General features: G+C 37.5%; 1 protein-coding gene across 3 annotated transcripts in view; it reads right to left on the reverse strand.

Annotated features, from left to right (window-relative positions):
- The window catches only part of NBN (nibrin), a 61,663-nt gene that overhangs the window by 21,831 nt on the left and 22,948 nt on the right, over window positions 1-16,884 (reverse strand). For all 3 annotated transcript variants that reach the window (XM_055303479.1, XM_055303481.1, XM_055303480.1), the window contains exons 8-11: window positions 15,080-15,177; window positions 5,563-5,689; window positions 2,933-3,208; window positions 798-1,224 (exon numbers count right to left, since the gene is read on the reverse strand). In XM_055303479.1, the coding sequence (XP_055159454.1) occupies window positions 798-1,224; window positions 2,933-3,208; window positions 5,563-5,689; window positions 15,080-15,177 (928 nt within the window). The remainder of the gene's footprint in view (window positions 1-797; window positions 1,225-2,932; window positions 3,209-5,562; window positions 5,690-15,079; window positions 15,178-16,884) is intronic.

Raw genomic sequence — 16,884 nt, forward strand, 5'->3', positions numbered from 1 at the left:
AAGAGAGTGGAGCTAATGGACTTATACAAAATATCAGATTATTACCTTTTAACTTCATGTGGTCCATGATTTCGCTTCATGACTTACTATTCTAAAGGAAGTAGGCAACTTACTTATCCAAAAAAATAGGAAATAATCTGAAGTGGTAAAACAAATTAGCAACCTTCAGGAAAACAGGATAGGATATTGAAAGTCAAAATGAAAATAAAAATTCCTAGTGATGTTACACCTATTTTACCTGAAAAAAATTATTTAGTGGATAGCTTGTTTTACTAACTTTCTTCATTTTTCTGTGCTGTTTCCTCTATTAAGGTTTATCCTATACTTACAATCAAGGCCAAAGGTTTGATAGTATAGTAATAGAATAGCCTGGAAATCTATTAAAATAATCATGAGTAACAATTTTATTTGCCATTTATTATATACTGTCAAAGAAGCACTATTTTTAGTATTTACCTTATCAACCAACAAATTCTTTTTTTTTTTTTTAAGATTTATTTATTTATTCATTCAGAGAGAGCGAAGAGAGAGGCAGAGACACAGGCAGAGGGAGAAGCAGGCTCCCTGCAGGAAGCCTGATATGGGACTCGATCCCGGGTCTCCAGGAGCACACCTCAGGCTGCAGGCGGCGTTAAACCGCTGCGCCACCGGGGCTGCCCCCAAATTCTTATACTTAATATTAGGTGTTGAAGATATTAACTTTTTCCTCAAGGAAATGATACTTATACCATCATAAATATCTTTTTAACATTCAAAGTTTCTATTTGTAATGCTTCTCATTAAAAAATGTTACTTACAGATATCTCACTAGTTTTCGGTATTGCTTCAACAAAAGTGCCATTTGTTTCTATATCCAATCTTGGCCTTTTTCTAATATTGACATCTTCCTCTTGTTTCTGAACTTTCACTCCAGTTTCTAGCTCTGGTTTTGTGTTCTTGAATAACTGATCTAATACTTCATCTTCTATGGCAAAGTCATCAATTTCCTTTCTTTTTTCTGTAGAAAGAGATTTATTGGCAGGATTTTTCACAGTGGACTTGAAATGTCTATCTGTAAGTAAATTATCTGGCTTCTTTTCCAGAGGCTTATTCTGAGATAGATGCTGCTCCTTATTTTCCCATACTGAGGGTGTAGAAGATTGTGTTTGTTCTAAAAGAGAACAAGACATTTCTACTCTTGCTGATTTGGCTGAAGAAATTTCTTGATTTCCTTCATCTCTTTCCCTTAAGAAAGCAAAAACAAAATGAACACAGCTAAGTGATTTTGTGGTTTGGCAATATTCACTCCCCCCATTTAATTCACAGTATTCTTGATTTTATTAATTAGTATGATTGGAAATTTAAAAAATGGGACATTTGAAAATGGCACATACTTCATATGGACACTCATGTTTTCGTAGGACTGTCAACCCAATGGCTAAAACCATAGGGAGAGGTCTATCTTCTCTGCTAAGGCAGCAGTAGCTGATAAATCAATGTAAAGGAAAAGGCAGAAAGATACAAAAATACAAAGCACTTGTTGCCAGGAAAGAGTAGCTTACTTTACAATGTAGGGAACCTGCAGGCAGGGAAAAATTACCTTGGGAATAAAACCTGATGGATTAGTAAGAGCTAGATTCATGATAATAAGAGTAGTTAAATCCAGAATACAGTACAGACTATATACTGCAAGTAATATGTGAATATATGACTAAGAGTTTTCTATATAATACTGTTTCATTCACTAAGTACTGAATAAGTACTTTATTCATTTAAACTGTACTGAGGTCCATAGAGAGCATAAAAACACGGATCTCTGCTCCCCAGATGTTTACTAAATTTTTGTTAAATTGCAATAGTCGAAGTGATACTTTAATAATACTAATCTATTACCAGGGTACAGACTAAGAGGTTTTTGTAGTAAGTCAGCTGGTCAGAGTTTAAATTAGAGAGCTGGCAATACAAAAAATATGGAAAGGGAGGAATTTATAAAACAGTGAAAATAATCACACTGCTGTTTTGCGGAAGCAAAGGAGAAAGAGTCAAAGATTCTGACAAAATGAACTACTAACAAAGAAAACACATATTCAATGATAGAGGAGAAAAGCCTTAGGCCTATAATTTGGGAAAACAGAAAAAAATTCCTGTGGAAACGTAGAAGTGAAGCTTAAAAGGTTAAGGTCGGACAAAAATACTGATCACCTGTAATACAGTCATGAAAACTCTGAAGGTACAGTATAAAGCACATAAAAAGTAGCAGTAGAAAAAAGGAAAGAAGTCCTCGAAGGAGGAAAGTCAGAGAGGCAAAAACAACCAGGCGAGGCCACTGCTACAAAAACCAAGACACCATTCGGAGAAGAAAGGTTCAAGAGCTGAAAAGCACCAAAAGGCCCCTAGAGCTGGCAACTGTGTCAATGGCTACTTTCGAGGACATCACGTCGAGATGAAATATTGCTGGTTAAGAAATATTTCATATGGAAATGGGAGCAATAATAACCTCCTTTTTTGAGAAGTTTAATTGTGAGTATGAAAGATAAGAGGCAGTAGCTAGAGGAAAGAACCAAGTCCAGGGAAGGTTTTAAAAAAGTAAAAGATAGAGCTTTTGAATCGAGAAGGGGCTAGAATAATTGAAAGTGCTTGAAAATGAGAGAATAACTGAGGAAGCATGGTCCTAGAGGAAGTGAGAGAAGGCAAAGGAACTGAGGCATGGGAAAGCTCTTCTCTAAAAGCGCAGCAAAGTGAGACAACAGGTAAGCTTAAGGTGAGCAAGAAAAAAGGATGAGAGAGACTCTATTATGACCTTAGTGAAGGAGGAGACTTGGACATTTCCGAGAGGGAATGAGGTCAAAGGGTCAGTTTTCCACAAAAGCATCTTCAAGCAGAACACACTCTGTGCCATTCTACTATATCAGTATTTTCCACAGATACAGAGAGGTGTTATTTAAAAATATACCTTTTTTTGATAGAAGGCTTAAAGTAATTTTTGATGGAGTTGGTCTGCAGCTGCTGGGAAGTGTGATCTCTACTTTTATTTACACCTGAGGATTTAGTCGGTGAAAGCTGACAGGTTGGGATTTTCATCCTAACCAGAGCATTCGATACTGCTTTACTATCATCAGAGCTTATCCTGGGCGGGTCCTTCACAGTGGACGTTTCTTGTGAAGGCATTCTGAATTTTTGTTCCACTTTGGAGATTTCGATTTCTTTAGGTCTTTCACTCAAATCCATACTGTAACAGAAGAAAAGAATGCAAGGTGAAACAATCAAACTTCTAGCAATTCTTATCTAGAAACTCAGGCCTCTAGATAGTACTAATGTGATAAAGCTTTAGAACATAATTTTTAGACAATAATTAAGGGAATATATGTCACTATCCCAAGAAAATTGCTCCTTTTATATTAGTGCTCCTTAAAGAAAAAAAGGCAACTTTCTCTTCTTCATCCCCCGTAGCACACAATGTCTGGCATACTCTATTATAAAAAATTGCCATTCAGGGGATCCCTGGGTGGCTCAGTGGTTGAGCGTCTGCCTTCGGCCCAGGGCGTGATCCTGGAGACCCGGGATCAAGTCCCACGTCGGGCTCCCTGCATGGAGCCTGCTTCTCCCTCTGCCTGTGTGTCTGCCTCTCTAAGTCCTTCGTGAATAAATAAAATCTTTAAAACAAAACAAAACAAAACAAAAAACTGCCATACAGACATGAAACATCAACTCTATTATAAATTAAACTAGGTGATAGTTTTGCTCTGTTTAAAATTTTAGAATTATTTTCATGAAAAATTTTATTTAAAAAGGAAAAATTGGGATCCCTGGGTGGCACAGCGGTTTGGCGCCTGCCTTTGGCCCAGGGCACGATCCTGGAGACCCAGGATCGAATCCCACATCGGGCTCCGGGTGCATGGAGCCTGCTTCTCCCTCTGCCTATGTCTCTGCCCCCCTCTTTCTCTCTGTGACTATCATAAATAAATAAAAATTTTAAAAAAAGGAAAAATCAGAAGAAAACAACCTCCTACAATTCTAGCATCATATATAATGAGATATTTAGATCTAAATAAGATGAATTTAGATTCAGATGAACTGATATGGTTATGTTCCAACCAGATGGCAGGAATATAGATGAATTGATATGGTTACATTTCAGCCAGATGGCAGTCCCTGGAATAGAATTCTATACTACCAGAAAAATATTTAAAATACACACACACATACACACACAGAGTTCTACAATGTATGGTTACATAAACTGCCTTTAATATTCTTATTTCACAAAAAACAACTGGTCATACATGTGACTTTCAAAACATTAATAGTTTCCTTTAAAACTTACACCTGGCCTCTATAAAAAAAAAAAAAAAGGATGTATTAAAATTTTAAGTGTGGGGATCCCTGGGTGGCGCAGCGGTTTGGCGCCTGCCTTTGGCTCAGGGCGCGATCCTGGAGACCCGGGATCGAATCCCATATCGGGCTCCCGGTGCATGGAGCCTGCTTCTCCCTCTGCCTATGTCTCTGCCTCTCTCTCTCTCTCTGTGACTATCATAAATAAATAAATTTTAAAAAAATTTAAAAAAAAAAATTTAAGTGTGATTTAATATAGTGATATCACAAGTATTTTTCAATATGAATCATTCATTATATATTATTTAAAATACACTTCCTTAAAAATACCAGGGAGAATACAAATGAGCTACCCTCGCCCAAACCCTCCCCCCCCCAACACCCCCCCCCCCCCCCCCCCCCGCCCCGGGGCAGCCCTGTGGCTCAGCATTTAGCGCCACCTTCAGCCCAGGGCCTAATCCTGGAGTCCCGGGATCGAGTCCCAAGTCTGGCTCCCTGCATGGAGCCTGCTTCTCCCTCTGCCTGTGTCTGTGCCTCTCTCTCTCTCACTCTCTCTCTCTCTGTCTTTCATGAATAAATAAAATAAATAAAATCTTAAAAAAAAAGAACAAAAACCTCTTCATATAGAGAACCACTAGAAAACTATCATTATGAAATATTCATTATTTAGATAACCAGGTAGACACATAGAAAGTATTCCCAAGTTATAAATAATATTCAGAAGAGGGCAACATCATAGTACAAACTTATTACAAACTTGTTTCGATAGTCACAAATAAACTGGTGTAATTCTTTACAGTCTTCCACATTAATTTGTAAAGAACAACTAAAAAACTCTACCATTAAGACAGGGGTTAGCAAACTATGGCTTACAGGCCAAATCTGGCCTGCCACTTGCTTTTGTAAATTAAATTTTATTGGAACACAGCCCCACACATTCATTTACATGTTGTCTATGGCTGTGTTCATGCTACAATGGCAAAGCTGAGTAGCTGTGACAGAGATCAATGGCTCACAAAGCTAAAAATATTTACTCTCTGGTCCTGTAGAGAAAGTTTACTAATCCTTGACCTAATATATTATTTTCCTTGGCATCCCATTATCCCATGCTTTATTTTTTTTTTAATTTTTATTTTTTATTTTTTTCCCAAGCTTTATCCTCTAAGAGCTGATCTGATAGAGACGCTGACTTTACTTCTTGAATATACCATTTACGTACAGAATAACAATGATTTAACAGTGAAGTTTTACCATGTATCTGCTTGCTCTGATTCCGTGTCAGCTACACACGTTGTAGTATTCATTGGGGCACCTGACATTAGTTTTTCATTGACTGACATGCCTTGGGAAAGGCCTGGCCCTGGAGTCATCTTCAATGCTGGAAATCACACAAGTGAAAGAAAGAATTACAACTGCTAGACATATGGACATTATTTTGTCACTTAAAATGGTTAGACTGTGCCATGCTGAGGAAATTAAGTAGGTGACATAGAACAGAGTTCTCTTCACTCAGTGAATCCAACAAATAATGAAATAGCCCGAAAGCAGCCTGTTGGCATCTGTAATGGGTTCATCTAAATCAAATCATTTTAAAGCTACATCAAATTCTTTGTGAAGTATTGTCAACCTAAAAATAAAATCAGATTATAGTTCAGATTATGCTTGAAGTCAGAAGACAAAAAATTCCATTTCTTCCACACAGAAAGAGTATCATCTATTCTACTATGGACACAAATCAAAATTAATGTGAGTTTCACTTTCTGAAGAAATACTATTTGAAAAGAAGACAAAGGGCAGCCCCAGTGGTGTGGTGCAGCAGTTTAGCATCGCCTTCAGTCCAGGTCGTGATCCTGGAGACCCAGGGTTGAGTCCCATGTCCGGCTCCCTGCATGAAGCCTGCTTCTCCCTCCCTCTGTGTGTCTCTCATGAATAAATAAATGAAATCTTAAACATAAAAATAAAAATAAAAATAAAAAAATAAAATAAAATAAAATAAAATAAAAATAAAATAAAATAAAATAAAATAAAATAAAATAAAATAAAATAAATAAAATAAGAAAAGAAGACAGAGTTTTTTGTGGCCACTCCAGAAAACCATAATGATTACTTCATCTTTTTATTTACTAGAATTAGCAACTCAAATTCAAGTGTCACTCTTCTGGCATACTTTCACTGGACCTCCAACACTGAATTAGGTATTGGATCCTTCATTACAGTTTCCATACCACCCTTTACATGACTCTGTGAACTTTTAACATTACTAGCTGTATGGCCTGCATTAAGTTATTTAACCTCTCTAAGCCTTAGTTTCCTCATCCATTAAATCAGAACCATTTTGTTTTGAGGACAAAATGAATTGATACACGGACAGCACTTAGAAAAATGCTTCAAACACACTAAGCACAATACAAGTATTAGCTGTCAGCGGTGGCAGCAGCAGCCCCAGAACTTTATACTACACTTATTTACTTGTTACTTTCCCTTATTAGACTTGGGACCTCCTTGAGAATAGGAACTGGTTTGTGTTCATTTCTAAATCTGCAGTTCCTGAACAACATTTGGGACATGGTAGATATAAGTTAGTGGAATTAAATTGTTAACTGAAAATTTTTTAAAAAGTTGACAGCTACTAAGTGTCTAAGCTAAATCATCACTTGGTAGGTACTCATGACATAGGAGTTACTTAGATGTTTATTACTGATTCCAAATTCTGCCACTTTTCTTATATGACCTCCTTAGAAGCTCACGGTCATTTCCTTAAACACATACTATTCCTAGAATTCATTTCAGCTTGCACAGAAGTTTGCAAAAAGTAGTAATTACAAATGCTTCTATTATCACTAAAAGAAAACTATCAGTTGAGTCTAATGACCCAGAAAAGGGATGATTTGTCAACAAAAGATTTACAATGTTCTCCTTGCTAAAAATACTACAGGGGCAGGACTTTGATTTGCTCATCTCTTTATTCCAAGTATTTAGAATAATTATAGGAATATAACAGATGTTCAACAAATGCTTGCTGAACTTATAAATGAACAAATATGGAAAGAAGGAAACAAGGAGGGAGAAGAGGACAGGGAGAGACATACATTTACTCTATTTCCCCACAACAGGTTGCATTCTAAAACTGTTTAGAAGTCAGATGTCGAGGACTTGGAATCTACATAGACCCACCAATGAGTATGTGGAAAAACATACAAAAATGTTGATTTCGGGGGAGGGGGCAAGATGGTGGAAGAGTAGGGTCCCCAAGTCACCTGTCCCCACCAACTTAACCTAGATAACTTTCAAATTATCCTGAAAACCTATGAATTCGGCCTGAGATTTAAAGAGAGAACAGCTGGAATGCCACAAGAGAGAAGAGTTCACACTTCTATCAAGGTAGGAAGATGGTGTGTGTGGGGGGGGAGGATAAAGAAACAAAAGGCATCCAAGGAGGAGGGACCCCGCAAGGAGCTGGGCTAAGGCCATGCAGCGAGAGTCCCCAGGACAGGAGGGCCCCATCCCAGAGAAGCAGGAGCTTCACCAACCTTCCTGGATGGAAAGGTGGCCCGAACTGTGCAGGTCAGCGCCCCGCCCCCGGAGCATCCAGGCCCCTGTGGACTGGGAGCTGCCGTACTTACTGCAGGAGCTGACGCCGGAGCTGGAGAACTGGCCGTCGCCACTGTTGTTGTTCCTTCTGGTGCCTCGCACGATAAACAACCCCTACTGAGCCTTACAGTGGCCTCACAGGAAAAACAGGATAAACAGCTCCCACTGAGCCCTGCACCAGGCAGGGGGTGGAGCAGCTCCCCAGGTGCTCACACCTGAGAATCAGAACAGCAGGCCCCTCCCCCAGAAGACCAGCTAGATAGAAGGACAGGGGAAAAGCAAGTTATTGACCAAGCAGCACTGGAAAGTTCCAGGGGAAGTCGAGGGATTTACAGTATATAGAATCAGAGGATACACCCCCTTGTTTTGTTTTCTGTTTGCTTCTCACCCCCCCTTTTTTCCTTTTCTTCTCTTTTTTTTTTCCTTCTTCTTTTTTTTCTTTTTCTTTTCTTTTTTTCTCTTCTCTCTTTTTCTCCTTTTCCCAATACAACTTGTTTTTGGCCACTCTGCACTGAGCAAAATGACTAGAAGAAAAAACTCACCTCAAAAGAAAGAATCAGAAACAGTCCTCTCTCCCACAGAGTTACAAAATTTGGATTAAAATTCAATGTCAGAAAGCCAATTCAGAAGCACATTTATAAAGCTACTGGTGGCTCTAGAAAAAAGCATAAAGGACTCAAGGAACTTTAGGACTGCAGAATTTAGATCTAATCAGGCAGAAATTAAAAATCAATTAAATGAAATGCAATCCAAGCTAGAGGTCCTAACGACGAGGGTTAACGAGGTAGAACGAGTGAGTAACACAGAAGACAAGTTGATGGCAAAGAGGGAAACTGAGGAAAAAAAAGAAAAACAAAAGATCATGAGGACAGGTTAAGGGAAATAAAGGACAGCCTCAGAAAGAAAAATCTACGTTTAATTGGGGTTCCCGAGGGCACTGAAAGGGACAGAGGTCCAGAATATGTATTTGAACAAATCATAGCTGATAACTTTCCTAATATGGGAAGGGAAACAGGCATTCAGATCCAGGAAATAGAGAGATTCCCCCCTAAAATCAATAAAAACCGCTTAACACCTCGACATTTAATAGTGAAGCTTGCAAATTCCAAAGATAAAGAGAAGATCCTTAAAGCAGCAAGAGACAAGAAATCTCTAACTTTTATGGGGGAGAAATATAAGATTAACAGCAGACCTTTCCACAGAGACCTGGCAGGCCAGAAAGGGCTGGCAGGATATATTCAGGGTCCTAAATGGAGAGAACATGAAGCCAAGAACACTCTATCCAGCAAGGCTCTCATTCAGAATAGAAGGAGAGATGAAGAGCTTCCAAGATAGGCAGAAACTAAAATATGTGACCACCAAACCAGCTCTCCAAGAAATATTAAGGAGTACTCTGTAAAAGAAAGAGGAAGTCCAAGGGAACAATCCACAAAAACAGGGACTGAATAGGTATCATGAGGACACTAAACTCGTATCTTTCAATAGTAACTCTGAACGTGAATGGGTTTAATGACCCCATCAAAAGGCGCAGGGTTTCAGACTGGATAAAAAAGCAAGACCCATCTATTTGCTGTCTACAAGAGACTCATTTTAGACATAAAGACACCTGTATCCTGAAAATAAAAGGTTGGAGAACCACTTATCATTCAAATGACCCTCAAAAGAAAGCAGGGGTAGCCATCCTTATATCAGATAAATTAAAGTTCATCCTGAAGAAGTGAGAGATGAAGAGGGACACTATATCATACTTAAAGGATCTATCCAACAAGAGGACTTAACAATCATCAATATTTATGGCCCGAATGTGGGAGCTGACAAGTATATCAATCAATAAATAACCAAAGTGAAGAAATACTTAGATAATAATACACTTACACTTGGTGATTTGAACGTAGCGCTTTTTACAATCGACAGGTCTTCTAAGCACAACATCTCTAAAGAAACGAGAGCTTTAAATGATACACTGGACCAGATGGATTTCACAGATATTTACAGAACTTTATATACAAATGCAACTGAAAACACATTCTTCTCATGTGCACATAGAATTTCTCAAGAACAGACCACATAGTGGGTCGCAAATCAGGTCTTAACCAATACCAAAAGGTTGGGATCGGCCCTGCATATTTTCAGACCATAATGCTTTGAAATTAGAACTAAATCACAACAAGAAGTTTGGAGGATTTCAAATACATGGAGGTTAAGGACCATCCTGCTAAGAGATGAAAGGGTCAATCAGGAAATTAGAGAAGAATTAAAAAGATTCATGGAAACTAATGAGAATGAAGATACAACCTTTCAAAATCTTTGGGATGCAGCAAAAGCAGTCCTGAGGGGGAAATACATCGCAATACAAGCATCCATCCAAAAACTGAAAGAACTCAAATACAAAAGCGAACCTTGCACCTAAAGGAGCTGGAGAAAAAACAGCAAATAGATCCTACACCCAGCAGAAGAAGAAAGTTAATAAAAATTCGAGCAGAACTCAATGAAATAGAGACCAGAATAACTGTGGAACAGATCAACAAAACCAGGAGTTGGTTCTTTGAAAGAATTAATAAGATAGATAAACCATTAGCCAGCCTTATTAAAAAGAAGAGAGAAAAGACTTAAATTAATAAAATCATGAATGAGAAAGGAGAGATCACCACCAACACCAAGGAAATACAAACGATTTTAAAAACATATTATGAGCAGCTATACGCCAATAAATTAGGCAATCTAGAAGAAATGGACGCATTCCTGGAAAACCACAAACTACCAAAACTGGAACAGGAAGAAATAGAAAACCTGAACAGGCCAATAACCAGGGAGGAAATTGAAGCAGTCATCAAAAACCACCCAAGACATAAAAGTCCGGGGCCAGATAGCTTCCCAGGGGAATTCTATCAAACATTTAAAGAAGAAACCATACCTATTCTACTGAAGCTGTTCGGAAAGATAGAAAGAGATGGATTACTTCCAAACTCGTTCTATGAGGCCAGCATCACCTTAATTCCAAAACCAGACAAAGACCCCACCAAAAAGGAGAATTATAGACCAATATCCCTGATGAACACAGATGCAAAAATTCTCAACAAGATACTAGCCAATCGGATCATTGGCTTCTTAACAGTACATTAAGAAGATTATTCACCATGACCAAGTGGGATTTATCCTGGGGATGCAAGGCTGGTTCAACACTCGTAAAACAATCAATGTGATTGATCATATCAGCAAGAGAAAAACCAAGAATCATATGATCCTCTCAATAGATGCAGAGAAAGCATTTGACAAAATACAGCATCCATTCCTGATCAAAACTCTTCAGAGTGTAGGGATAGAGGGAACATTCCTCAACATCTTAAAAGCCATCTACGAAAAGCCCACAGAAAATATCATTCTCAATGGGGAAATGCTGGGAGCCTTTCCCCTAAGATCAGGAACAAGACAGGGACGTCCACTCTCACCACCGCTATTCAACATAGTACTGGAAGTCCTAGCCTCAGCAATCAGGCAACAAAAAGACATAAAAGGCATTCAAATTGGCAAAGAAGAAGTCAAACTCTCCCTCTTCGCCGATGACATGATACTGTACATAGAAAACCCAAAAGACTCCACCCCAAGATTGCTAGAACTCATACAGCAATTCGGCAGTGTGGCAGGATACAAAATCAATGCTCAGAAGTCAGTGGCATTTCTATACACTAACAATGAGACTGACAAAGAGAAATTAAGGAGTCAATCCCATTTACAATTGCACCTAAAAGCAGAAGAAACCTAGGAATAAACCTAACCAAACAGGTAAAGGATCTATACCCTAAAAACTACAGAACACTTCTGAAAGAAATTGAGGAAGACACAAAGGGATGGAAAAATATTTCATGCTCATGGATTGGAAGAATTAATATTGTGAAAATGTCAATGTTACCCAGGGCAATTTACACATTTAATGCAATCCCTATCAAAATACCATGGACTTTCTTCAGAGAGTTGGAACAAATTATCTTAAGATTTGTGTGGAATCAGAAAAGACCCCGAATAGCCAGGGGAATATTAAAAAAGAAAACCAGAGCCAGGGGCATCACAATGCCAGATTTCAGGTTGTACTACAAAGCTGTGGTCATCAAGACACTGTGGTACTGGCACAAAAACAGACACAGAGATCAATAGAACAGAATAGAGAATCCAGAAGTGGACCCCCACTTTATGGTCAACAAATATTCGACAAAGGAGCAAGGACTATCCACTGGAAAAAAGACAGTCTCTTCAATAAATGGTGCTAGGAAAATTGGACATCCACATGCAGAAGAATGAAACTAGACCACTCTCTTACACCATACACAAAGATAAACTCAAAATGGATGAAAGATCTAAATGTGAGACAAGATTCCATCAAAATCTTAGAAGAGAACACAGGCAACACCCTTTTTGAACTTGGCCATAGTAACTTCTTGCAAGATACATCCACGAAGGCAAAAGAAACAAAAGCAAAAATGAACTATTGGGACTTCATCAAGATAAGAAGCTTTTGCACAGCAAAGGATACAGTCAACAAAACTCAAAGACAACCTACAGAATGGGAGAAGATATTTGCAAATGACGTTTCAGATAAAGGGCTAGTTTCCAAGATCTATAAAGAACTTATTAAACTCAACACCAAAGAAACAAACAATCCAATCATGAAATGGGCAAAAGACATGAAGAGAAATCTCACAGAGGAAGACATAGACATGGCCAACAGGCACATGAGAAAATGCTCCGCATCACTTGCCATCAGGGAAATACAAATCAAAACCACAATGAGATACCACCTCACACCAGTGAGAATGGGGAAAATTAACAAGGCAGGAAACCACAAATGTTGGAGAGGATGTGGAGAAAGGGAGACCCTCTCGTGCTGTTGGTGGGAATGTAAACTGGTGCAGCCACTCTGGAAAACTGTGTGGAGATTCCTCAAAGAGTTAAAAGTAGATCTTCCCTACGACCCAGCAATTGCACTGCTGGGGATTTACCCCAAAGATACAGATGCGGTGAAACACCAGGACACCTGCACCCCAATGTTTACAGCAGCAATGTCCACAGTAGCCCAACTGTGGAAGGAGCCTCGGTGTCCATCGAAAGATGAATGGATAAAGAAGATGTGGTTTATGTATACAATGGAATATTACTCAGCCATTAGTAACGACAAATACCCACCATTTGCTTCGACGTGGATGGAACTGGAGGGTATTATGCTGAGTGAAATAAATCAATCGGAGAGGTACAAACATTATATGGTCTCATTCATTTCGGGAATATAACAAATAGTGAAAGGGAATAAAGGGGAAAGGAGAAAAAATGAGTGGGAAATATCAGAGAGGGAGACAGAACATGAGAGACTCCTAACTCTGGGAAACGAACAAGGGGTGGTGGAAAGGGAGGTGGAGGTGGGCGGGGTGTGGGGGTGACTGGGTGATGGACACTGAGGGGGGCACTTGATGGGATGAGCACTGGGTGTTATGCTCTATATTGGCAAATTGAACTCCAATAAAAAAAAATAAAAAATAAAAAGTAAATAAAGTGTTGATTTTTACTCATGACCCTGTTTCTATATGAAATGATAAAATAGAAAAGAAAACACACAAATTTTAGAATTGCCTTGGCCATGAATTATTTATGGAACCTTTACTGTTCTCAGCCTTACGAGGTGGCTTACCTTTTGGCCTATAAACACATTTCCCACAGTGGATAATAAAACTTTGTTGCTCCACAGCGGCCAAGATAATACTGTGTGTCAATAATTTAGTTTAATTAAGTAAATATATTCATACCTACTACAAATAAGTACTATGCTTGGTGCTGTCAGGGAATCCAAAATTAATTGGAGCTTATAATTAATCTAGTGGCTGAAAGAGACATGGAAACAACTAGTTCTATTTCAAAGTAGGAAAAAAAGTCTAACTGGAATGCAAAAACAAGTTACTGGAGTATAGAAAACAAAACAATTTTGACTTGGAGGACAGTCACTGGAGAAAAAACAACTTAGAAAAATTTCATGAAAGAAGTTAAGTATCTGCAAAATGAGTCAAATTTTGAAGAGCAGCGTTGGCATTCTAGAATAGGGACCATGATGAGCAAGACTGAGGAGTGTGGAAACTATAAATAATATAGCACATATAAACTGTAGGGAGATAGATAGATATATATTTTAATAGCACATATAAACTGTAGGGATATATATATATATATATATATATATATATATTTTTTTTTTTTTTTTAATGAGGCTGGGAGGAGAAAGGCTTTAGCTAAACTGTTGAGGGCTCAGAACTCTGGACAAGGAGCTTAGGGTTTTATTTCATAAATAATGAATTAGTAAAAGGTTTTAAGAAAAGATGATTATAGGGACGACTGGGTAGCTCAGCGGTTGAGCGTCTGCCTTCGGCTCAGAGCATGATCCTGTAGTTCCAGGATCGAGTCCCACATCAAGCTCCATGCGAGGAGCCAGCTTCTCCCTCTGTTATGTCTCTGCCTCTCTCTCTGTGTGTCTGTCATGAATAAATAAATAAAATCTTAAAAAAAAAAGAAAGAAAAGATGATTATACTGGCAAAGTGAAATGCTAACTGTAGAAATGAGTGAAGAGGCAGGACTGGACACCATTATAACAGCCCTCAGGAAAGGAAGACAACAGAAGGTTCAAGTGTGGCAGTGGCTGTTAAGAGGGGATAGCAGCAGACTTCTTGAGCAGAAGCTGCACAAGCAGAATTTCAGGTCTTGATTTAGCTTTCTCTTGGTGCTTGGCTTTAATTGAACTTATCAGATTGTTTGCCTGTCAACTGTTTGAATCCTGACCTTTAGCATATAAAGTTTACAGTAACAGTGATCTTGTTTTACTTGATTTACCAGTTTCTTTAGAAACAGTGCCCAGCACTTGATGCGATGAGCACTGGGTATTATATGTTGGCAAATTGAATTTAAATTTCAAAAAAATGTAATAAAAAATAAATAAAAATAAAATTGTCATAAAAGAAACAGTGCCCAGTAGTATAAGGCAGCCACAAATACTTATCAAATAAATAAATGAATGAATAGATGAGTTTTAAAAGATGGTGAAAATGGTCATCCCTGACAAGTACAGAGCAATGTGCATACGCAGCCTATCACAAAGTTACAAATAAAGTTGCTAAAGAATCAATAAAATAATGCTTTATTTACCTGTATCAGGCTGGCTCCGAGGATTACAGTAACTCTCTGTAGTCATGAAAATGACTGCCAATCCAATTTCTGCTTCAGGAATAGGTCTAAGCCCCTGCCTAAGAGAATAAAATAGTTTAAGTATGATAATATATTAAAACTAACAACTTTTATTAAGGTGATGTCAAGTTGAATCTTTTTATTCCTTCCCCAAAGAGATAACACAATTTTATGGTATGGAGAAAATTACAAATACATGGAGCACTGGTGTACTGGGGGGCAAGGTTATATTGGGCAAGTCCACCACTCTTTAGCAATTCAGTCATCTTATCTGTAAAATAAAGGCCTAAAATAAAGGAGATAGAGCCTTCCATTCCTAAAATTCTATAATTTTCAGAGTAAGAAAACAGTAATACCAGATGAGGCAATAAAATACATTTTTATAAGTAAATCTATTACTAGGATCCAAAGATAAAACTTAAAAAAGAAGGGAAGAGAAAGGAAAGGAAGGAGAAAATATAAAGACATATCATAAGCTCTATCTATACATGTTTTGTAATTTTAAGTTTAGGAAATAAAATCATTTTACAAATTTACATGTATTAAGGAATCTTCTCCTTAAAGGAATCTTATAGTGAACTACCTTCTGTTTTCTATTATGTGAATGAAACAAAGACAATAACACTGCTACATAAAACTACACCTCAGACTTTAAAAACTACAAAACTCTTTTTAATACTTATTGTAAAGATGTTTTAAGTGGTTGTAGTAATTTAAAAGGTCTTTCTCAAATGCTTAACATTTGTTTTTTCTATGTCCTGGATTAATGTAATAGAACTCAACTATACATACAGTTACATGATAGTACTATATTAAAATATATTTTTATAGTATCATAATCAAGTGATCACATATACTTATTTATAATTCAAGCAATTCAAAATTGGCATATTATCTTTTTTGAAACTGTAAATATATTATGTAAATTAGTTATAAAGATTGGTTCCATAAAATAGAAATATTTTGTATTATGCAATAATGTTATACAGATAATTGCATTATCCTAAACGGGGAAACATATCCTTTTAAAGTCAATGTGAGGGGCACCTGGGGGTCTCAGTGTTTGAGCCTCTGCCTTTTGTTTAGGTCATGATCCTGAGATCCTGGGATCAAGTCGCACATCGGGCTCCCCAAAGGGAGCCTGCTTCTCCCTCTGCCTATATTTCTGCCTCTCTCTCTGTGTTTCTCATTAATAAATATAATCTTAAAAAATAATGAAGTCAATAGTAAGATAAATGTGGCTACTAATACGACCTCTATACAACACTGCTCTAAACGTCCCAGTAGGTACAAAACAGAAAGGCAGAGGGAAAAAGAAACATAAGAGGTACAAGGATTAAAAAACATGATAGAAACATTATTTATAATGATTTTTATTAAAAAAAGGAGTATAGATACATTAAAAATAAAAGGGGAAGCTAACACGATGGCAGGATATAATATTAATATCTAAATGTCTTCTAAATTTATATACAGCAACAATAAACTAGAAAATGTAATTAAAGAGAGAATATTATCTATTTATACTCTACCTACCAGCATATAATATCTACACAGAATATGTAGTACCTAAGAATAAATCTAATAAAAGGAACTCAAGATCTTTAGAGGGAAATTATAAAAATTGTTAATTTTCCCTAAACTGATTTGTGAATTCAATGGAAGTCCTAATAAAAATCCCAATAGAGTTTTTGAAAAGATGATTCTAAAATGTATATGCAAAAATAAAGAGTAAAAAACGGACAGGTTGCTTCTAAAGAAGAGCA

The sequence above is a fragment of the Nyctereutes procyonoides genome, unplaced genomic scaffold (assembly GCF_905146905.1).
Source record: "Nyctereutes procyonoides isolate TBG_1078 unplaced genomic scaffold, NYPRO_anot_genome, whole genome shotgun sequence".
In the NCBI taxonomy this organism is placed as follows: domain Eukaryota; kingdom Metazoa; phylum Chordata; class Mammalia; order Carnivora; family Canidae; genus Nyctereutes; species Nyctereutes procyonoides.